A 24,813-nucleotide genomic window follows, 5' to 3' on the forward strand; every position below is an offset into this window, starting at 1 on the left:
GTAAAACTAAACTCAATCACTCATAGGTACATGGCTGCAATACTGACGATGCAAAGAAAAAAATTAAGTCACTGAGCCTCGTTTCAATGATGCTCGGGCATTGCTTACAATTTGATGCTCTGAAGGATCATTTCGAGTCGTATTATTTTTTTTTTCAAATAAACTTGGATAAGTAATAACAAATCGATATGCTTGTTACTCATAACTGTTGCTCGAGAATGAATTATGGAATCCTGGGGCCTTCACTTCTTCCCGTGAAACAGACCACACACGTACGTCTAATACGTTGACAAACACAATGCTGTGTCGGTTATTCCCGACTGTCATCTTTCTTTGTGTAATCATTTCCCGTCAATAGCGAAGTCTCATGGAAGCGTTCACTCGCTCTCACCGCACGCCCTGCAGAGTCACGTGACGCCTCCGTCACGGAGCCAATTAAAGATCGGGTAATCCAACACCGCTCGGCGCTCAGTTATATGAGCGTGAGGAAGCGAGCGAGCGCTAATGCAAGTAGTCGTCGATTTCTAACTATAAGCAAAATGGATAGCTCGTGGATATACTGTGTGATATGTGTTCTTGTAATATTCCCATATGGAGGTAAGTAAAATGTGTACATTTCATGTCAATTTCATATTGCAACTCCCACGTGACATTGGCGCCAAGATGGTTCTCCGAATCAAGCATGTGCATTGTCATGGCAACAAGGATTATTTGTATTTTGAAGTCTTTTTGATTAATGACAATGCACAATGTTGATTTTATCTGTCTGTTAATTCACATTAGTGCTGTTCAATTTCACATCCAGACGAAATTGATTCATGTTAATATCTAATAAGTTCATTATCTCAGAATGTATGAGTCATACACAGAGCTACAGGCTGTCCCATTGAGATCATAACAGTTCTTTGTCCCTTAGAACAAGTAAATGATCCGTAAGTTTACGCCTGAAGGAGGGGCAGCCCTTTCAAAACATACACAGGTTTGTGTAACGAGAATCACAGCTCATTGAACACTGATAGTTAGATCTGTTTGTTTCTTGTTAAACTGATAGTCTTGATATCGACATGTACAACGAACGTGTCCTACCAGGCTCTGACGTGATGCCTTTCCAAATCATTTAAACGCAAGAAGGTTTCACTTTTCTGACACTAGTCATGACACTGACATGAAACAGACAAATAAACATATATTTGGCACCATATCATAAAAAACCCATATACTCATGGTATCATATTCCTAGTAAACATGAAATAAACAACTGAAAAATGAAGTATTACCATATTTTGGGAAAATGAACAACTCTATAATAATATTTTTAAAGACTCGTAGGGATATTGACACGCATATATATATATATATATATATATATATATATATATATATATATATGCGTGTGTCTTAAAATATTTTGAATTATACATTTTCATAAAGTATTTCTTTATGGTTATTTATTATTAGTTATTTCCTCACTGGAGGATTTATTTATTTTTAATTGTCTATTAATTATTATTAACAAATAAATGTCGACATCTCAGCAGCCAATCAAGTCAGCATAAATCTTACGTTGTGAAAGGTCGTCTTTCCTATAAAGCGGAAAAGGCACACATTCAATGTAGCAGAGGTCCTACGGGAAGGAGTATAAGAGGGCGGCACTTGTGGCAGAGAGGAAACAGTGGAATTATAGAGAGTGTTACAAAATACGCTACACGCCTTTATTAGTCAGGTGTCATGTTCATGTTTGACGTAAACGCTCTATTATATTACTCCGTTCACGGTCCGCTGGATCTGACATTGTCACGACTTCCAGCCCTATGTAGCAGACCCTGCCGACAACAACGATGTTATGGCCTTTACAGCATCACCATGTGGTACGACGGTGACAGCTGACCTCGACGTCACGTTACTGTTTACTCGCATTGACCTTTAGATACACGCGCTGGTAGGATTACTTATAATTATTATTGATATCGTTAGTAGACAACCTCCACCACAAACACCAACACAAACACCTTACATCAGCATCACCACCACCACCACCACCACCACCATCATCATCATCATCATCATCATCATCATCATCATCATCATTATATGGCACGGGGTGACAGCTTACTTGACCTCACAGTTACGTTACTCTTTATGTACTTTGACATTCAGATAAACATGGAGTTAGGATTACTATGTTATTAATTATTAACATTATCAGTTATGATTGCCATTTGTATAATACTTGTAGATATTATTAATGTCATTAGTATCAGTCGTAGCAGACCACTACCCCCACAATCCTCTTCCACCTCCTCCTCCTGATCATCATCATAATCATTATCTTCATTATCATTATCATCGTCATCATAGCATCAGCATCATCACAATCATCTTTTTTAGCTGCCAACAAGGTACAGTAAGAAAGATCGGTGCAATCACCAGTGTGTTAAATATGTATCCATACTAATAACTGTGTATTTTAATTTGCACCTAGGTATATTTTTATGTGTTATTTACGTACTTATCCTTGAGCTATTACCTGCTGCCTGTTGTACATTGCGATGAGTCAGAGATTAGGTGCACGTAACTGATCAGCTGGTCAAAGCTAAAATTTAAGCAATTACAAGTGATTGGGTGAGTGAGTTCAGTTTTATGCCGCACTCAGCAATATTCCAGATGTATGTCTGTAAATAATCAAGTCTGGACCAGACAATCCAGTGATCAACAGTGTGAGCATCGATCTACGCAACTGGGATATGTGTCAACCAGGCCAGCGAGCCTGACCGCTCAATCCCGTTAGTCGTCTTTGACGACAGGCATGGGTTATTGAAGATCAAGTCGACTCTGGATCTTCACTGTTTCAATGGATTTCCTATACAACTAAAGTTATATAGACTGAAGACATTAGAATATTTGAACTGATGCCTATTTCTTCAACATGGGACAGGGCCGACCCAGCCGTTCAGCTTTTTATGCAGAGTTGCGTCCCTTAGCTACCCCAGGACCTGAATTTGTGTGTTCGAACCCAGGGTTGCTCTTTATCTCTTTTCTCCAGCATTGAGCTAATGCACTGTTTTATAACTGAAATAGCTTTTCAGCGTTAAACCAACTGACTTACTACTCGGTGGCCTAGTGGTAAAAGCGTTCGCTCGTCACTCCGTAACCAGGTTCGATTCTCCCCACGAGTGCAATGTGTGAAGTCCATTTTTGGTGTCACCCGTCGTCATATTTCTGGAATATTGCTAAAAGCGACTTAAAATTAATCTCACTTACTCATTCTAAAACTGTATGATTCAGATGACCGACATACAGTAAAGAACTTTCATAACAAACTTACTGACATGACTTACTGAACTGTTTTTGACCATTGTCTCTTCTATATTTTACTCGAAATACATATAATGAAGAACGGTCATAACGAGCAAGAATTCGTTTTAACTGCAGTTTACTGCCCTTATACATGTCCATGTATTTATCTGCACTATGATCATGGTAGGCGAGATATTATTTTACACGACGTAACCTACCATTCCCCGACGGCAACTGACATATATAAAACTAGAGAATGACAATAAAACTTTTTTTTATTGTTTTACACCTTCTGGCTACACCCCGGAAGAAAGCTGGGTTTATAGTGATTTAGGATACAGGGCACGCTGATACCAGACATACAGAGTCATGCATGTGCATATGTCGTCTAGTCTGTCGTACAGACCCTTAGGCAAATATATCCAACAAGGCCCATCCAAGTCTAGAATATGTGGCAAGTCTAGATTCCCCTAACTTCAGGTCTGAAATTGAAGGAAGTCTCTGGGCTCCATTTCATTATATTATTTTACTATGATTTTTTTCAGTAAAATGTGTTCATTTCAGAGACTAGTTGTTAGTCTTTATGTCGTCCTTCAAACGTATCTACTCAACAGCAAAAGAAACGCAACCGTTTTTTATCATTTTTTTAAGCAGAAGACATAAACATGAACACTTTCTTTTATGAGGTTTCATTTTTTTCGAAACTTGCGTTTCTCTTCCTGTATAGTATATTCACAGCTGTGTGGTCTCATGTACTTTATGTAATATCGTTTGTCGGGGTGAGACACCAATTATTTACATTTAATGTACAAAACGTCAGTTTGTCATTTGGGAATTGGTTACTGAATAGGCCCATAGGAAAGATGGAGGGTTTTTTTTTATCAAACGAGCAATACACACCCACCTGTGATCTTCAGTATCCTATGCTTGTCGTAAGAGGAGAATGATGGGATAGAGTGGCCAGGGTCGCTGACTTGGTTCACAAACATCATCGTGTCCCATTTGCTAAGATAGATGCTGGTGATGTTGATCACTGAATTGTCTGGTCCAGACTCGATTTGCAGACTGCCTCCATATAAGAGGAATATTGCTGAGCGTGGCATTAAACAACAAACCAACCAAACCAGCACATACATTCCCAGGGCTCGCTGATTATCGAGGGTATGTTTATCTCTATTTAAGTGTTAGGATTGTCAGGATAATGTCTACGGATAATCAAGGCCAAATGTCAGTTTATCTGAAATCTGATTTGGAAAGTTAACCATTTTCTTAAAATATGATGCCAGGTTATATTTATTTTGTCTCTCTCCCTCTCTCTCTCTCTCTCTCTGTGTGTGTGTGTGTGTGGTGTGTGTGTGGTGAGCTGGCGAATACTTGTCAAGGGCAATTGTTCATCAGTCAGCCAACAGTTAAAGAGTGAATATAGTTTTTCATCGCTTCTTCGCTTTTAGCAATATCAGAGAAAATACCACGGTTGGGATACTGTACTAACGTGTAGAATCGAATCCGAGTATTTTGTGACACGAGAGAACACTTCAACCACTAGGCTACCCGACTGCCACATATCATTAACAACTCTGTAGTATAATGATAGTATTTGTAGCGAGATCTGCGATTGAAACGTGACAATATTGTTTTTCAACTGCAACTATTTAAGTTTCAAATGCATTAATCACATTTAACAGTGCTCAGTGTATGGCAGCGTTAAACTGTGGCCACATCTCTAAAGTGGTTTAGCATTACCACATCCCAAGTCGAAAGCCTTTCCGGCTGGCTATGTTATTAGGAAGTGAAGAACAGTCACCTCATCCTGACAGGCAAAGCATGACAGATATTGTATCACGTTGAACCACTGCCCGTGACGGGCCGAGCTTCTTGGGGATTGCTGTGAGGAAACGCGTGTGAATATCTTATTGACAAAGTGGGAAATGCATGTCTCAATTATTCATTCGGCGAATATTTGAAATACACATGAACTGAATAATTTCTTTAAAAAACGAAAAAACCCATCCGTAAACATTTGCTTTTCGTAATGGGTAGAAGCAAAGGGATATATTTAGAATTAAACCAACCCTATGAATGTTGATACATGTGCATGTTATAATCTATTCGTTACATTGTTTGGTTTTTCTTGCTGAAAACCACACTCAGTGATATTTCAGCGGCCTGTGGATATTTGAATCGGACCAGACAAACCAGTGATTGTTTGAGCAACAGCAACCAACGAAGTTTGACCACCCAGTCCTCTAAGTGCTTCGTTCGACAAGGATGGAATCAGCTTTTTCATTGTTTTGTGGTAACAAGACCCCTTCTCTGTTGATTATATTACGAAACGGTCTTGGAAATATTCGCGTGATTTCCTCAGCTTTAACTGCTGTCAGCTAGCAGTAAAGGGGGGCTTGGTTATTAAAATCGATTTATGGGCTTTCAAGTACTGCCCTAAATTCTTTTGTAGCAAAGCATATGCATATTCTGTCACTTAACCCCGTCATCAAACAATAAAAGGGTTATGCATGTTATCTTTTATTCAACACACGAATATCTCCGCACACCACCTCTTTGCAAAATTTCAGTAAAATTTATTTTAGAAATCCTTAAATTCTTGATATATGCGATTACAATAAAATTCAAGAGACAACACTCACCGTATGTAAAAAAGAACAGAGTACATTGTGCAACCCAGAATATATCACGGGAACACATCCAAAGTCAACATATGGAAAGTAATGGGCATTATTTTTGTCATCAGCGTCATCTTTACAGACAACTTTGTGCAACTTGTTTTGAGGATTTGAATTTTATAACCTTCGTAATAAACAAACATAAAATGAAAATGCGTTATATTTTTCATAAAAACTTAGCTTGTATATATATTTTTTCTTATTTGCTGAAAATACTAATCAACAAACATCCTGTTCTCAACGCCTTGCCTTTACGGTTGTAGACAGGAACATTATCAGTGACCTGCCTTGTGAGCTGTGCAATCTTCTTGCGCGTATTCCCAACACGATTCATGAGCGTTCCAAAATGAACCAAACCGTCATGTCTTGGGCGTGTTTACTAAGGATTCCAATTAAGAACATCAGTCTCCCCAAACAGTCAAAACATGTCGCAATCACGATATAGCCAGATGGCCTCATCGTCTGCCTCTTTGATGTCTTCTCTTGTTTGTTGACATTCAATTGACCTGAAACCTTTGACCTGACCTTACACCCAGGTCATCAGTGGAAGTTTTAAGCGTCTGTTAAAATTTCGTGCTGTGGTGATATTTTTTCACGAATCTAAAGCATGTCCAGTTGAAGTGAATGATGAGGACGTATTGATGGTTGCAAGTCGATGTCTCTGTATCTCTTTCTGATTCATCTTCCTCCTGAATAGTCTTCCCAACAATCCCTTAACCACATCATTTTCTCTACAGCCAACCTCTCCCCGCAATGCTAAAGTCCTAAATGAAGCAAGTCAAGATTTCCCCGATTCCTTAATCTCTGGTCTCCTTGGGGTTCCTTTTCAATTTAAATGGGGTTATTTGTTACAAGCAAAAGTATATATATTCAGAGATGAAACTTCCAGGTTCCTTTCCACATATCGATCTTATCTCTGATATGATCGTAATTGCCATATATTAGCATTATAGACTTTGGATCATTGTATCACTCAAGCCAAATAATATACGTCCATATAAATTGGAAAGCAATCCCAATCAGCAGCAATCCCCGTCAGTTTATCAAACATGTTTACATTGCTGTCACCCGTTAAGTTGTGAAACGTGTCTAAGAGCTCACTCTTACTGTTTTGTTAGGAATCTTTAGACCGTCACGTTCCCCCGTTCTTCATTCACCCTCTCTAAGAACTATTGTGAGCAATTACTCGTGCCGACTGCGTCAGATAGGATTATTTGTGTCAAAGCAGTGACAGTATACAAAGACCATTTATTGCATATGTCCCATATTTTTTATGTTCTCCCTTTACGGTTATAGCCTATTGTCTAGATAACAATAACATTCATTGCACAGACGTGCTACTAATATACATGTTGTTATGTTGTAAAAACGTCCTGTAAAACACTGTTATTTCAATTGTCAACATTCCCACAAAGCATCGGCTGGTCCTTTGTCATATGTTGATGCAGATTTTGGTATTGTTTGAAAACACGCACCATATAATGCTGTTTAACCTGTGGGGTTCGGCAAGGCTGTGTCCTTAGTCCTGTACTATTCTCTTTATATATCAATGAACTTGTATCGATATTAGAAACCAAGTTTGATGATGGTATATTTATCTCTGAAAATATGTTGAATATCATTGCTCTCTTATTTGCAGATGATCTGGTTTTGATTGCCGATACTGTCGTAAGATTACAGCGTCGCATTGACGCCTTACATATATATTCACATCAATGGGGCATGGATATTAATACTGATAAAGGTAAAATTGTTGTCTTTAAAATGGGTGGCCCATTGTCCAAACATGAAAAATGGTTTTATAATGGTACCCAGATGGAAACTGTCAATATTTATAAGTATTTAGGACTTATGATAACTCCAAAACTGATTTGGACTAGGGCATGTAAAACATTATCCGATCAAGCTAATAAGGCACTGTGGCCGATCAAGTCATTTATAAGACGATACGACATGTCACCCTCAGAAGGATTGTACATCTTTGATAAAAAAATTGTACCAATTCTAACATATGATGCCGAGATATGGGGTTTTAAAAAGAGAGAAAGTATTGAAATTATCCATCGAAAATTTTGCAAATTCTTACTTCAGATTAGTTACAGATCATCTAATGCTGTTGCATATGGGGAATGTGGGAGGGCACCCTTAAGCAATGTTTATTATGTCAAATGTATTAAATACTGGCTGAGATTATTAAGAATGCATCCAAGTAGATATCCATATCAATGTTATCAATTCCTATTATCTGTTGAATTCAGTCAAACGTGCAACATGATATGGGCTCGTCACGTCAGTGATTTGTTATTTCATTATGGTTTTGGTACTGCTTGGATTTCCCAAGATGTTGGCGATGCAAAAATGTTTCTATATATGTTTACCGAAAGAATTAACAACTGCTCCATGCAAGAGTGGCATCTTTCCCTAGATGCTCCTTCGCTGTCGTTTTACAAATCACATAAATCGCTGCTGACTTGTGAAAAATATCTATGACTGAACATAAGTAATAGACTTAAACGTCTTTTCACGTTATTCAGATCAGGATCTAGTGCACTTGGTATCAAATATGCTAGACGAAGTATTGCCTCTTGCAATGACGACACTGTGTTATGCAAACACTGTAAAAGTATCGAGGATGAAATTCATATTGTTTATATTTGTAAACGCCATGAGGATATGCGTCGGCATTACATTCCGAAAACGGTCCATGGATACTATTATTCCCTCCATAGCATATGTACATCATCAGACATTAATATCATAAATAACTTTGTCAAGTACTTAGAACATGTTTATTCTGCTCCTGTTAGCGTTGTTTAATGAAACTGGTAACCAAGATCACTATTGTACCATCTTGTTCTATGGGTCGTATGGCCTTATACAAATAAACCCTTCTTCTTCTTCTTCTTCTTCTTCTTCATGTAAATCCATTTGGCGTTAAGTGACGTTTTTGTTCATATGACGTTCTAGTTTTGGTTTCATGTTATGTAACAAATTTTAATATGGGTAGTATCAGTATGTAAATAATTGTTATTAAATCTGTAAGAGAATCAATAGAACAGCTGGTCTGTACAATAACAGTTCAACATGATTAAAAGTAAAATATCATGAAAAAGGAACCCTGAGACTTTCTTCATTTTCTTAAATTGTGGAAATTGAGCCTTACCACATATCCTATCCTATGTTTCTTGGATATATTTGTTTCTGGATCAATGACAGACTAGATGATCAACAAAGTCATCAAAGTAATTGAAAGTCATTCAAAGTAATTCAATTACATATGGAAATAGTGCAATATGATCAAATATCAATAAATCTGGTTTAATGGGTGTGCAGAATGGGTGAACGACAGAATTTACATTTATAAACAAATCTTTACGTTGTCGCTGTATGCAAATAACATTCTAAAAAATAATGTCATGAGGAGAACCAGAGGTACGAGAAGCTTCTCATCTTAAATTAGTTCTAAACAAATTGTATTTAAGCGGACTTGCATTGTACCTCAGTTTATAATCTTATAAAAGAAGCACCGTTTCTTTTTCTTTTACGTTCACTAAGGATTTCCCAACGAGTTTGAAAAAACAAGTGATCACGAGAAGTATATTTTGGAATTTATGCCACTTAAGAAGCTTGAAATAATTCATAGTTACTAAATGATTGCATGTTATTGGAAGGTGCCCCTAGTGATGTGTCATCAGCAAACAATCAATTTAGTATATAGGCTATTTCGTTCACATACGCAATGAAAAGAAAGAGAACCAAAACTGGACCCTGTGGGACTCCAGCTTGTAGTGTTCTCGAATGAGATAATGTGCCATTCATAAACGTATTGAGTACGTTTGCTTATATAACTAGCAAGCTAATTTAGTTAGACCACAAATTACCATAAAATTGTTTTCTTTGTTATCAAGCGATGAAGATACATTATGTTTAATTTCTATAAGTTGATGTACAGTACAGTGGGCTCGCTGAAAGCCCGCCTGATGTTTGTAGAACAATTTGTTAAAAGTACTTTTTAAGATGTTTAAGAAGCGCTTGAGTGGAATTTTAAAATTAAAAGTTAAAGAGGGAAGGTATATGGGAATTAAATTAAGTCAGCGATTATGTCAGTTGTGTGACAATGGAATTGAAGATAAATATCATTTTATCCTTGTATGGAAACACTGCAGTAATTTATGACAGCGTTATGTACCATGTACGTTTCACAACAATGTAAATATTCAAAATTGAGACAGCTAATGAATTCAAAGTGTAGTCATGTATTGAATACTTTGTGTAGATATGTTTGTACAAATAGCCTACTTGACTTGACTTGACTTGATTAATGATGACAGTGTTCATACCCCGTTCATATTTTGTAGAGACAGATGATTTAAAATGTCATTTTGGCACCCTGAGAAATACACTAAAAAGAACATGAACTGTTTCACTGACAGATTGTAGTTATAGCTGAAAATGCGACAGTCAAGTTTGATAGTTTGTAATGTCATGAAATATCGACCTGTTCTTAACAAATCGAATCCTTAAAAACGAAAAAAGGTTGTTTTGTGTAAATACCTCTGTGTTTACACTTTTGTTCATAATATCAATCACTGGTTTGTCTGGTCCAGACTCCGGACTATTCATAGGGCATCATCATATGACATGATGAAGCCGAGAGCAGTGTTAAAGAACGCACAAACACACAAATGCCAAATAACCAACTGATTTCTGTTCAGTTATTTCTTACCATCAGTATAGTTCCTCAAGCACATATATTTTAGACATGGCCATTTGTACCGTTAAGACTTTATTTTATCATTTATAAGCGTACATTTGAATAATAGAATGTGTGTGGTAAGTGGAATGTGATTCCGAAGTTCCTGACAAAAAGTATTAACATTATTCATTGAGAAGAACAATGGTTATTTTCATGTTTCCAAAGTAAAGATTATGTTTGTATCAAATCATGCTTTCAACACGTTTCAAGACAAGAACGGTTCAGGTAGTACACCATCTATCATTCGACACCATACAAAAGCATTATGGCTGCAGTATGAGACCGTGTATATACGATAGCCAGTTGTTGCAAGCTGCTTAGGAAGTAAATCACAGAGGCAACTGACGCAGTGCAATAGACTTAGTTTACAGCGTCAGCTAAATGTTACCAACCAGTGCGACAGGTTTCATTTAATTTCACGATGGTTAAAGGACAAGAGCATACACCCGTTTGACACATTTATATTAACTATTGTAAATTCTCAAATTAATGCCCCTCCAAATTAATTGACGAAGTGCGAGTATCGATGTGATTTGACTGCAGTTCAATAGAATCATAGAGAGACAAAATGGTTCCTGCGACTGAACTGTTTAAACGCTAACTTAGCCCAACATAGCATTAATGGAATCAAACAGTAAATATAACCGTTTTCTAGCAGAGTGCTAAGCACAGATGAACAGTGTCGTGATTGACAATCGGTATCAACAAACATTGTAGACTTTTGTTTGTTGTTCAACGCCGCTCTGTAGATCTAAGGATAAGTATAATAATTAAAGACGTTGCGACCGAGTATTTTTCTATGATTGAAATATGATATACTATTTTATATGTTTATGTTGAAACTAAATCTAAATGTATAATTAATAACATGTGGAACATAGTTTCAAGAGTCTACATCAAATATCAAGCCTGACGGAAGTGTGCTTTTAACCTTGGTACTGCCGCTCATTAGGATTTCTAGAGTAGTGTCTACGATGGAAGTGACATAAACGTGCTGTATATAATAAATCAGCTGTAATCTCCATGCCAGAGTTGTTTAACCCGGTATATAAAAGTGAAAGTGATTTATTAAACAGCATAGAGACAAGGTATGGACTTTCAACAAAGGATGCTTTGAGACCGTGAAGTGTTTTCATGACGTCTTCAGTCACCAACCTCCAAACCATTTTAGCTGTTTATGTATGTCCGTTATATCAGGTTCGTGCCATCTGACCGAAGATTGCTCTTATCAAGGTGTCAGAAATAACGCGTTTAGAAATCTGGCCTTCAAAGAGGCCAAGAGCCTGATGAAGATAATGCTGGAAAGAGATGCCTCCGAAATTCCTAAAGGGGAACATGAAAGGGGACTGGTTCACTGTCGATATCGACAGGAGACTGATAGGAGGAGGATGTATGTAATATTTTCAGACAAGTTAAAGAGGTTCGTGGAATCACGGATTACATGTTTAGGATCCAAAAAAAAGAATGACCGTAACTACGAGGTCCTATCACCACTGATTCTCGAGACACAGTTAATCCGTAATTGTTTCGATCGTTTTTTCCATCTTATTCTTCATTTTAAGCGAGACAATTTAGAAAAACAGCATCCACACACAGATATCATGTTATCATTTTATGACGTCTTAAACAGCCGATGACATATTTAAGCAGTCTTATCGTTCCAACTGAGGAAATGCACATTTTTAAAGTAGACCTTTGCACCTGGGCCTCTTACTCTATTGCCTACCCGACTGCATATGGTTGGAATAATATGTCAGGAAAATGTCTATAGTGCGTATGAGTGTTCGTTGTTTAACGCAATACTGGGTAATATTCAGGTCATGTGACGTTGGTTTCTAAATACACGAAACTAGTCCAGACAAACCATTGACTTTTGCAATGAGGACATATCTACAGTAGAGCAAATCCCACAAATGCAGTAAAGACTGTCTTAGTGAAGTAGGAGAAGGTCAATTTATCATGAAATGAATATAAGCTACCTTGGTGGTCTTTTATTAGTATCTCATCTCAGCCATGTGAGTGACATTTCATGGCCATTATAGAACAATAAATGATTTATCTACGACGTGTTCTGGACATGAGCAACAGCTGATCCTGTGCACGTGGTCTTGTAAAATTAAGTTAAACTGCGTAGGTCGAGGATAAGGGGGATGGGTGACCGTGACCTTCGGCTTGACCTCTGAGAGTTTCGAGGTTGTTGGTTGGTTGCTTTGTTGTTTAACGCCACACTCGGCAATATTTCATCTCTATGGCTGAGGTCGGTAAATGATCGAGTCTCGACCAGACAACCCAGCGAAAACATCATGAGTATCGATCTACACAAATGGGATGGTGAGCCTTATCGAGCCTGACCATCCGATCCCGCTAGTCGCCCCTTTATACAAGCACGGGTTGAACTCGGATCTTTACAAGTCAGAGTTTCTAGGTCTTCTGTCCTGCACCATATTGAAGTGCTTGTAGCACATGTGTTGTTGTCTTAGTTCGAAACATGTCTGATCACCTAGCAATAAATGGGTACCCGATTGGATGACGTAATTCTGTGACACTCATTGTCTCAATGTAGTATCATTCGTAATAATAAAGTATGTATTGTTGTCCAGTGAGGTGTAAATTACACATTTATGTTGCTATAATATGGCATCTTTACAAGATCAAGGCTTTTAATCAAGAAACATATCACCCAGACTTTTTACACCATTCCCTCTGAAAACATGCCGAAACATAAACCAATTAAAATATACATGTGAGCTGTTACCAATTACATATTATCGTCTTCTGAGGAGATCCTTATTGCTCCAGTCTAGCCGTAAAGAGAGACATGTACCTTATGTGTGATGCACTGGTTGTACCTGAATAACATCACATGGGTGGTAGGCTGTCATGAATTTGGCATTTATAGTGCCCGAATGTATGCCGTATGTTCACAACAGGGGCGAGGTAACGCCTCGTAAACCCCAAGAGGCCTTTGCGTTTGGTTGCTGTGGTTGTATACCTTTGTTTTTGTAGATGTGTTATGTGTGTCTGGAGACTTCTATTGCAATTCATTCACATTATTGACTTACTCGTCCTGTCCTTTTCTTTCAACATTTCTATATTTGCGGTTGAAGGCCACGTGTTTATGATAAATGATGTATTCTTCTATCTCCCGTATGTGGGATCAATGTTTTTTGTATAGATATAAACTTCCTATTTGTTCAACAAGACAGTTGGTTTGTGTGTGTGTGTGTGTGTGTGTGTGTGTGTGTGTGTGTGTGTGTGTGTGTGTGTGTGTGTGTATGTGTGTTTCTCCTTGAGCATTGTACATAAGAAGATACATAACAACCGTGTATAGAACAGAGTAAGAGGAGGGTAGGTGGATGCCAAGCAGGGAGGTAACCGGTAGCATGCATGTAATTGATACAGATCATGTGTTGTTGATTGATAGATGGTACTGATACGGGCATTAATGAAAAAGTTGTATATATAAAGTGCTTTCTCGCCGGAGGCACGCTCAAAGCGTTAATCACCACGCATTGGTAACTAAGATAACATAATAATCTAAAACAGTATTCGGACATGCTTTGAGTCATGTTCTTCACTTCTGAATGCCCTTCAAGGAATATCTGCATATATCTATGTATGTGCGTGTGCTTACGTCGGTTTATCTATCGCTTATTTTTCTACATGTTTATCCATATCTTTCTTTTTTCCTTCTATCCATATTTGTGGTATCTGGTTCATGGTCTTTGCACCCGCTTATGTGTATTGTGTATCTGCCTATTCACGCAATCGTTCAGAATATTGTTTTTCTTTTCGTCATTCTTTTCTCAAACATATATCTTGATGTAAGCTCTGCATACGTATCCACCACCCATTCATGGATTTATCTGTGTCTCAGTATATAGCATACATTCATCCATCTGTATTTTTGTCAACCAAATCTATCCATGTATATTACCTGTGAAGATCCTGGTTACAACTGATCTTCAGTAACCCATGCTTGTCCTAAGAGGAGACTATCAGGATCGGCGGACCAGGCTCACTGACTTGGTTGACACATGGCACCGGTTCCCAATTGCATAGATCAATGCTCATGGTGTTGATTGCTGGATTGTCTGGTCAAGACGTGATCATTTACAGACCGTCACCATATAGCTGGAATATTGCTGAGTGCAGCGTAAACCTAAAGTCATTCACTCACTCCATCTATATAGTTTTGTATTCATCAAATTTATCCATCAGTCGCACCTCTGTGCACAAACACACGCTAGAAGCTGCATCTAGTCACATCTATATCTTGATTCATCTACATCACCCATACGTCTTTACTATTTCATCTATCTCCTTTTCTGTCTCTTCATCTGTGTGCATCCACGTTTACCATGCAGTGTACTCAGCCTGAGGTGTGTTCTCACACAGTGTGCCCAATGTGCACATCCTTCATCTGCACTACAGGACTCCTTAACCCTTGCTCATATCACAACATACAGCCTATAATTACAAAAGAGACTTACACTGTGTCCTGAAACTTCCAAGTTGCACTGACACCGAAGAACCATCTGCTGGCAAAGACTGCATACAAAGCAAGATATGAACTCATCCGCCAGTGGCATATCGACTAGACTGATGCTTAGTCTCTGAATATATATATGTTTGATAGTTACAAATAAACCTATTTAAAATGAAAAGGAGCCAAAGGCTGGCCAGAGATTCAGAACCGGACTTCCTGAACATGTGAAATCTGAACTTGCTTCATGTAGAGTCTTAGCACTGTAGAGAGGGTCAGGCTGTAGGGAAAAGAACATGGTTCAGGGACTGTAAGACAGACTATATATTGACATTAACCTTGAGCATGTTCCTCTCTGGGTAAGAGCAACATTAGAACTAGCTGTTTGATAGCATAGTTTGATTACATACATTTAATTATCCTTGATCAGGGCTAAACAGTTCCTACATTAACCCGGGCAGAGGATGTTTGGTGGGATATTATGGGCGTGTTACGGAATTTCCCAGACGGATCTGCTTCATGTTGATGAGGAGCTGAGAGCAACCGAATTACTTGTACATACTGAGATAACATTTCTTTGCGCTGCATTTGCTTTTGGAGCTTTCTTAAAATTCTCAGACGCCTTAAGTGGTAGTGTCTAAGAAACGCCCTCTTTGTAACACTAAGATATAGTCAAAGGAAACGACAAGGATAGGTTTCCGAAAACATCTTACAGAAAATGTAACGTTCTTCACAGTTCCCATGTAAACTTTTTTTCAACCCAGGGAAAGAACTATTCATTACACACTGAAGGCGTTTGTCAATAACAGGGGATAGTTGTAGGTCTTCGCGTTTTGGGGTCTTTTATTTCCTCCAGTTGTGCATGGGAAGGATTCGCTGTACGTCCCCGAGCTGCTGCTGAAATAATTAAAGAAAGCAGATGTTCACACACATGTCTCATGTTGCCAGACGTCTACTCCACATTGTTTCAGTGGCAGCTTCATAATATTAACTCGGAGGTTGATGTATATGCACAAATGCTCACATAAGGAGGCATACATCGTCTAAGTGAGTGAGCGAGTTTAGTTTTACGCCGCGTGCATGCATAGTGTGACATGTGACACATTCCGAAAGATTTATAAAAATCCGAATAACCTGGAGTCATCACATATTCGCCCAAACCCTGGACAATGTGTTATCTTTCCTTTCATAGAAACATTTCCAAATTTTGAGAACCCATGACATCTGATGTCGAGAAAAAGGTGATCTCGAAAATCTAGGTCTTTGTGTTTTGTGATTGATACTTATTTATTGATTTTTATTTACAAGTAAACAAAATATGTTGCCATAGCGATAAAGTATTGTCAAAGAAACATAATGTCTTCTTGTTAGTTCACAGTGAACCATACATTTCGTCTGGCCTAAACTCGAAGGTTTTATGTATACGTTTTCTGAGACATGATATTGTTAGTGTTCATCCTATGTGTAAAATCGTTGCTCACAGACATGCAATATAAAGTTTCTGTATTATCAAGATGTACCAAGGTCTTATTCATTCCTCACACAGCTTGCCACAGTTTGAATTAAGTTGAAAGTGACATCGTGTAAGACGTATCTCAAAATGATAGCAGTAACACATTATCACTAAACATGCAAAAATACATCATAAAAGTCATGTTTGAATTAAGTTGGTTTTTTGGTTTATGCACCATACATGGAACACTTTAACGACCTAGCACAATAACCTTCACCTTCTTTGCTAAGAACATATTAACATTAAATGTCAAAGTTCAAGACGGCTTCTACTTCTATCGTACAATGAAGCTCAATATCGGTATCACAGGCAGCCCTTAATAAACTAACTTAACATCAGCATTCTGATACTATAGATTCGTGTAATTATGCTAATTAGGTTTATTTGTTTGCACTCAGCGTTGCCAATTATCAACAACCAGTGTACGTATGGCGCAGATGTAAAGTGACCGTATATGTTCATACACGATCGTGTCTTTTCGTACAATGACATTTTTTTTAACAAGAGAGTAATTTGTACCAGTTTTTATAGGATACGGATCCGTATGTAACTGACATTATGATCTGAAAAGAGAGTCTCAAGTACAGAACAATTCTGTTAAGGCATCAGATATATTATAAGCCGTGACCCTAATATAGCCTTATTACCAGATTAGTGTAGAGTAGCAATAAGTAAGAACGACAGACTCCTCGTGTAATCACTCATAAGTGCGAAGCCGACTGTACGATTCCTACCATATCATGAACATGTTTTATTGACTCAAACCAGTTTATAGATGAGCGTATCCTGTCCTGCGGGTGTCCTACCCAGCTTTATTTAGGCATCAGATTTACAATTCTAGTCTTTCATCCCTCACCATACTAAAACAGCCTTGTTTGTAGTAATTATATTAATTAATTGAGAATCGTTTACATAATATCTTTACGTGGTTTCCAGTGAGTAAGTGAATTTAGTTTCACGCCGCATTCAGCAATATTCCAGCTATATGGTGGCGGTCTGTAAATAATCGAGTTTGGACCAGACAATCCTCGATCAAAACTATAAGCATCGATCTACGTAAATGGGAACTGATGACATGTGCCAACCAAGTCAGCCAGCCTGACTACCCGATCCCGTTGGTGGCCTCTTACGACAAGCATAGTCGGCAAGCATGGGTTGCTGAAGGGTTGCTTAGTCTACCCCGGTCAGCTGTTTTGCTACCCATATGGGAATAGAACCAGAATTTGACGAGGGAGCGCCCCATCTACTTGACCACCGTATTTTATTGGGCAGACGAATGAGGCAAATCAGGCCTTAAATCATTATACAAGCATTTAAAATGCAAATTGTGAATGACAAGTTTTAATTCCAGTCTGTGTTAAAACGTCTCCGCCGAATAGTTATTATGAATTTTGTTTCATCAGATTTTATATATCTGTATTAATATTTCAGTATGATAGCAAAATTCCCATGTGATCATTTCGAGAAAAGCAGACACTTCTACATAAACGTATTCGAGGGAGCAACAGTTTAATACAAAGTTTTAATAGATAAGGAATCTCAATGATTTTGTTTACCCGTCTTGAAGTATAAGTGAGATATGCCCAATCTCAGTTCCGGTATGGAGGTTTTGAATTACGTTGTTTTTCAATGAAAAACAGCTGAAATGGAACGTCGCCGCTTTCTCGTGACGAATTATCTCAGCAAGTACGAGCTCTGCCAATCTGTGTGTGTTTTTATAGAAATATGACCCGAGTTTCGTAAGGTGGCCTTTGCAAACTTCAAATGGTTATACAAGTATGATGTTTTGTTAAAGGGGTCGTTAATATGACAATGTGTGATGCAGTGTGTACATCTGCATTGTACAGTTTGTACAGCAATGGACATATTTGACAATACTGTTCAACTGCATGATTCAGTTTCGTTGTCTTGTTCCGGTGAACAATAGGTGGCAAGTTTCATGCCCGCTGGCGTCACACCAAAAGACATTAAAATATGGTACTTGTTGATCCCTGTCTGGCGCTCATCATTCATGAGTACAACAAGGACTGGTCGGCCTGGAGTTGGTATTATTTGTTTGAGTGGGGTATTCATGCTTAACTGCTGCAGGATATCTCAGTGAGCTAGCACTATACACCAGCTTAAGCCTGGGCAAATACAGGCAGCCACACATACATATGAGGGAAGTTATCTTAAGTGCGACGTTATACCCCATCTCACCTCACCTCACCTCACCTCACCTCACCTCACCTCACCTCACCTCACCTCACCTCACCTCACGGTGATGTTTGATTGCATCATGCAACTGCAACGTGCATTGATCTGTTAAGTTACACTAACTTGGAAATTATGAGCTTTTATGTATCTGATTATCAGAACAAATCTATCAAAAATTTAAAAATACTATTGGACTTAATTCGACTGTTCGTGCGTTCATTTATCCAACTACACGTCCCCCATTTCACACATTCAACGCTTCTGCATCAAATCCACAAATTGCATCCACTTTCATTTACGATTCCATCATTCGCGGTTTCTTATATTAAATTATTCAAACCAAGTTCTGTGTTCACTGACAGCTTTTCATACATGTAGTTTATATTACCGGAGAACTGTACTAAGGCCTTTATGATAGTAGTCCCACTGGAAAACGCTGTTCATATGCCATTTTAAAGGGAATTTTGGCACTCGTTAAAATGTCATGCTTTGTCAAAGCGATTGCGTAAATGTATTACTCATTCACTTTGGTTCTCTTTGAAAAATAAACAGATTTTTAAGGAAAAAGAACATACACTATTTCTCAGCACCACTATCAATGCCCCAGTTAATGAAAAGAGACCGTGGTAACATACGTTATAAACATCCCTTGAGGCATTTGCGTTGGGTTACATACAACACTGACTCAATGTATTTTTAAATATCAACACAATTTCTTAAATTTCAAGGCCCCGTGTTTACTTTGAAATTCAAGCAAAGGGTGAATTCAACGCACTCTTAAAATTGTTTGAAAATTCTGACATTTCATAAGAACATTTTATGGGTGACAGTTTCCCCTCTTTCCCGTTCACGTTCTCTTGACACCAGAAAAGCATAAACGTTAATGACCACCGATAAGGATTATAACGACAAGCATAAACTGTTTCTTTGCTGTTTTTTCAGTCACACATTACTCATTATATGGCTCCTTTTACCATTTCTTTAATCCCCTTAATGGACTGGTAAATTTGTGCATGCAGCGCGAGGGGTTTAGCAAGGCGATATGCACGATCAGCGCGCATTGGTGGCTTTTGGGGACAGTGAAATAACACGGACTGTTGATCCCAGGATATGGTTAGTCAACACTGAAGTGTTTGATTTTCTTGATTACATTCTAAAATCCTTTATTCCTTCCACTTTGATGAATCGTAGATGGATTTCACTGAGGTGACTAATAATGTGCAATTATTTTAAACTGGGATGGCATTTTAACGACACAAGTGACGGTAACAGAGTCACTCGAATCAAGGGTCTGTTCTACAATTACCGGTTATGGAACCTTCTATAATTTATTCTAATGTAACGGTCAAATGATTTGTGAAACTGTTGTTAAAAAAACGTTAGCTTTTAACCAATAAACATGTAACTTTACGTTTGATGTTATTTTTTCAAAACACTTAACATTTTTTAATGTGTACATTCATAAAGATATTACTTAGGTAGCACATGGAACTTAAAGTGACGTGGCATTATGACAATGGCCGTATTTCTCATAAACGTGTCCTAATTTAGGAGATATTTGGAAGCGCGCCCTCTCTTACTTCGGAAGTTAGATACTTATAGAACAACTGATACCACTATATTCTGTTGTTTGCTTCCCTCAGCAGGAAACAGGATTGATGATGTGACGTTTAAGGAACATAGTTCAAATTTGGCTTTTACTACAAAGGTCCTTTGTGCATTCTATGAGTAGGATGATCTGATAATGAAATAAATGAGAACCATCATCACAGTAATGTGAAAACAAAACATCGTAATACTGACTGGAAGAAAATCATATCGAACTGGAATACAAACCTCGTAATATTCAAATAAATGAAACCGGTCATATTAATTAAAATGCAAACATCGTACTATTGAGAGCATCATTATGTCGAATTAAACTCACAGTTCTGACGTGAAAGAAAAACAGACAATGTGCAGAGTTCTGTCCCTCAGGTGTGTTAGAAATCTGTTATCTGGGAATCCCCAGTTCATCCACATTATGTTTCTGGATTTGTGAACAGTTCGTTGAACACCATACCAGTAAATGGGTTTCACAAAGGTGGAAAACGTCTAGGATCCACGACATTTCGACGTTATTGTTGATTCTCCATCATAGGCTGTAGTAAATACTTGAAACCAACCAAGTCGACCCTCTAGGTATGTGGGACAAGCTGAAGACAAACTACGTGTATGTAGAAATAACTCTGAAACCTCGGCGGAAATTCCACACATCATCTACAACTGTGAGAATGTTACCATTTTGGCGTCTGTCCATGTGGTATCGTATGTATGTCTAACTATCATGAAAGTCAGTTTGTAGCATTGGCTGATGTTATTATGATCTATCTTCACGGAAGAGTCTGTATGTCATGCTGTTTATAATGACGGTTTAGTTCTTCACGTGCACCACATACTGTTGGCATGTGCCCATTTTCAGCTGCCTCCACAACTCCTACCTCACCATAAAACTGTAGTTATGGCGGTGTGTGGATATACTTCAGTGGTCACGGAGGGTCCTTGGATGGGTGACCGTGTTTGACACCTTGACTCCTGAGAGTCTTTGAATGGGTGACCGTGTTTGACACCTTGACCCCAGAGAGTCTTTGGTTGGATGACCGTGTCTGTCACCTTGACTTCCGAGAGTCCTTGGATGGGTGTCCGTGTCTGTCACCTTGACTTCCGAGAGTCCTTGGATGGGTGACTGTTTTTAACACCTTGACTCCTGAGAGGCCTTGGATGGGTGACCGTCTCTGTCACCTAGATTCCCGAGAGTCCTTGGATGGGTAACCGTGTTTGACAACTTGGTTCCATGGAGTCGTTACTTGGGTGACAGCGTCTGTCACCTTGACTCCAGAGACTCCTTGGATGGGTCATTGTGTTTGACACCTTAACTCATGAGAGTCCTTTGATGGGTGACCGTGTCTGACACCTTGACTCCAGAGAGTGTTTGGATAGGTAACCGTGTTTGACCCCTTGACTTCCGAAAGTGCTTGGATGGGTGACCGTGTTTGATACCCTGGCCCCAGAGAGTGTTTGGATGGGTGACCGTGTTTGACGCCTTGCCTCCTGAGAGTCCTTGGATTTGTAACCATATTTGACGCCTTGACTCCGGAGAGTGCTTGGATGGGTAAGCGTGTTTGACCCCTTGACTCCCGAAAGTGCTTGGATAAGTGACCGCGTTTGGTACTTTGACTCCTGAGAGTCCTTGGATGGATGACCGTGTTTGACACCTTGACTCCGGCGGGTGCTTGGATGGGTAATTGTGTTTGACACCTTGACTCCAGAGAGTTGGAGAGAGAGTGTGTGTATGTGTGAGAGAGAGAGTGTGTCTGTGTGTGTGAGAGAGAGAGAGAGAGAGAGAGGGAGGAGGAGGAGGAATGTAATCTAAGGGTTCAAGATGCACTGGTATAAGGATTGCACTGAGCTTTAGTGAATGGATAAATATTCCCTATAACCACTTATCACCAAAACACACATTCACCAATATGCGTTGACGTCGCACATACAACACAAATAATTAAAGTTGTGGGTTAATGGTCATGAGCGTGGCGGTTCTTGTAGGGTCCCTAACTTGATATAAGCAGAGTTAAATCGGGTGACTACGGAGTAGACACCACCACCAGCAGCAGCAGCGTAAAGTATTGGCAAGTTGCAGCAGCAGCAAAATGATAAATAAAGATATTCTTCCGCTGAGAAGCAGGGATTTATTTGTATGCCCCAATAGTCCCCACCACTGATAAGTGGAGGGGAAATAAGATCCATCTGAAAAGTGGGACCCCTAAATTTAGAACATTGTTATAATATGTTTAAGCCTCCAAGAATCCCGCCACACCAATAACGTTTTTATTCATGAGCATTTACAGCGGGATTGAAATGTTTGACAAATTAGAAGTAAAATTAGAAGTAAAATATGTTAAGACAACAAGACAAGCTAGGGTGGGAAGGGCGAGTTTAAACAGGATGATGTTTACCGTACGATGATACCGGCGCGAATGACATTCAGAAAGTGACGTATACGGCGCGCGTATAATATATGACGTCGTTGGTAACCAAGCGACGTGGTTAGGCGGCATATAACAGAATGCGCAAGTAAACACCTAATATAACAGAACACGGACGCAAATGCGAAAGCCGGGGGACAATGGCTTTGATAACTGCATTTAGTGTTAATCACTAAATGTAATAATATTAGCATGCACCTTCTCTCAAAACTATTGAATCGTACACTGACCTTTTAAGTAGAGTTTCCAATGATACATGTCGGCTATACACACACGTTTGACGTTTGTTACAACGTTTGTATATTTTTGGCCACGATCAATTTTGAAATGTTACATTTCACCAAGGATAATAAAACTACAGTTAACAAAGCAGAAACACTGTCAACTGTCAACATCCAATTCAGTCCTCCCCTCACAAGCTGTCACCCTTCTGATAAGTTCAACTCCCAATGGGAATCACTGAATGACGTTTTGAAAGGGCTAAAGACAACCTTCATCATTTCCTATTGTTCAGACCCACGTCTTTTGTTGGACTGGAACATTTGCATCTCCATCCTCCGTGTGCCCTAGGACAAAGAACACACAAATCTGAATGGAAGCATGTTGACGTCGAGATTCTCAAGAGAAAGAACTTTCTGAAAGGGCAGACGGCTGTTCTACCATTTGTTGTCTTTATTCGACGTTGTCTTGTTGAAATCTCTTGAATCAGTATGAACTGTATGGAAGATTTGGGCCCTAATGAGGTCTTAGCCATAAAGGTATAGGTAGACACATACTGTAATCCAAATGAACCTATGTACAGGTCATAGTACTCTGCCTTGCAGTACCTGAACCACGTTGTTTTCCCTACTGCTAGGGTATCATCTTGGTATTTTGGTTCTTAAATTTGGTTGAAGCACGGGTCATACAGACATACATCGTCTCCCAGTAGTTACTGCCAATCATATGTCTCAACGTATGCAAGGTAATACAATATATTCAGATATATCATGTCAACCGGATGTCTTTGACTTCTTAAGGTGGGCTTGTGCGACAGTTATAAACGTTTCGCAAGGTCGTGTTGAATGTCGTCAAGAAACGTTTAATACAAAATGCTTTTGACCCAAGAAAAAGAAGAAGTTGTTATCAATAAAGTTTGTTCAGTAAAGCTGCTTTGATATATTGCTTAAATAGAACTCATATGTGTGTAGTAGCAGTCATACGTTTGTGTGTGCGAATGTTGATTCGTGCGAGGAATTAGGGTGCACGTGATTTACCATTCATGTCTGATGTCTTTGGTCTGCAGTCACAAACAAGATCTTATTCAATTTCTGAATCATAAATACCCACCTAAATTGCAGTTATGGTTATTTGTCGCAATTTAAATAATCACTTTTGTTTGAAAAAAAACGTTTTTCATTAGTAAACGCATAGTTTTGACGCATTACGTCTGTTGCTAAACGTCGCACTCACCAATATATATTCCAGTTATATGGTGGCTGTCTGTAAATAATCGATTCTAGACCAGACATCCAGGGATCAACAGCATGACCATCCATCTACACATATGGGATACAATGACATGTGTCAACCAAGTCAGTGAACCTAATCACCTGTTCCGGTCAGTTACCTCTTACGACAAGCAAGGGTTGCTGAAGATCACCTCTAACCGGGATAATATATTTTTAATTGATATAATAGGGATTCAAACTCGACTAAGTTTCTGATTTCAGCATGTTACAAAGTAATTATTTCTTGTAGTCATGTGCCGGTCATGCTTTTGGAAGCAACACAACTGTTGTACATCAACCTCAACCAAAGGATCAATTCATCCAGGAAAACTACACTTACCGAACAGATGTTTCTCCACATTCTCTGTT

General features: G+C 38.7%; 1 protein-coding gene across 1 annotated transcript in view; it reads left to right on the plus strand.

Moving 5' to 3' along the window:
* The first annotated feature begins 450 nt into the window (after positions 1-450).
* The window catches only part of LOC137290542 (adhesion G protein-coupled receptor L4-like), a 69,332-nt gene continuing 44,969 nt past the window's right edge, over positions 451-24,813 (plus strand). Inside the window, exon 1 of the mRNA XM_067821573.1 lies at positions 451-597. Coding sequence (XP_067677674.1) covers positions 477-597 — 121 coding nt within the window. The 5' untranslated portion in view covers positions 451-476. The remainder of the gene's footprint in view (positions 598-24,813) is intronic.

The sequence above is a fragment of the Haliotis asinina genome, chromosome 7, assembly GCF_037392515.1.
Source record: "Haliotis asinina isolate JCU_RB_2024 chromosome 7, JCU_Hal_asi_v2, whole genome shotgun sequence".
Taxonomy (NCBI): domain Eukaryota; kingdom Metazoa; phylum Mollusca; class Gastropoda; order Lepetellida; family Haliotidae; genus Haliotis; species Haliotis asinina.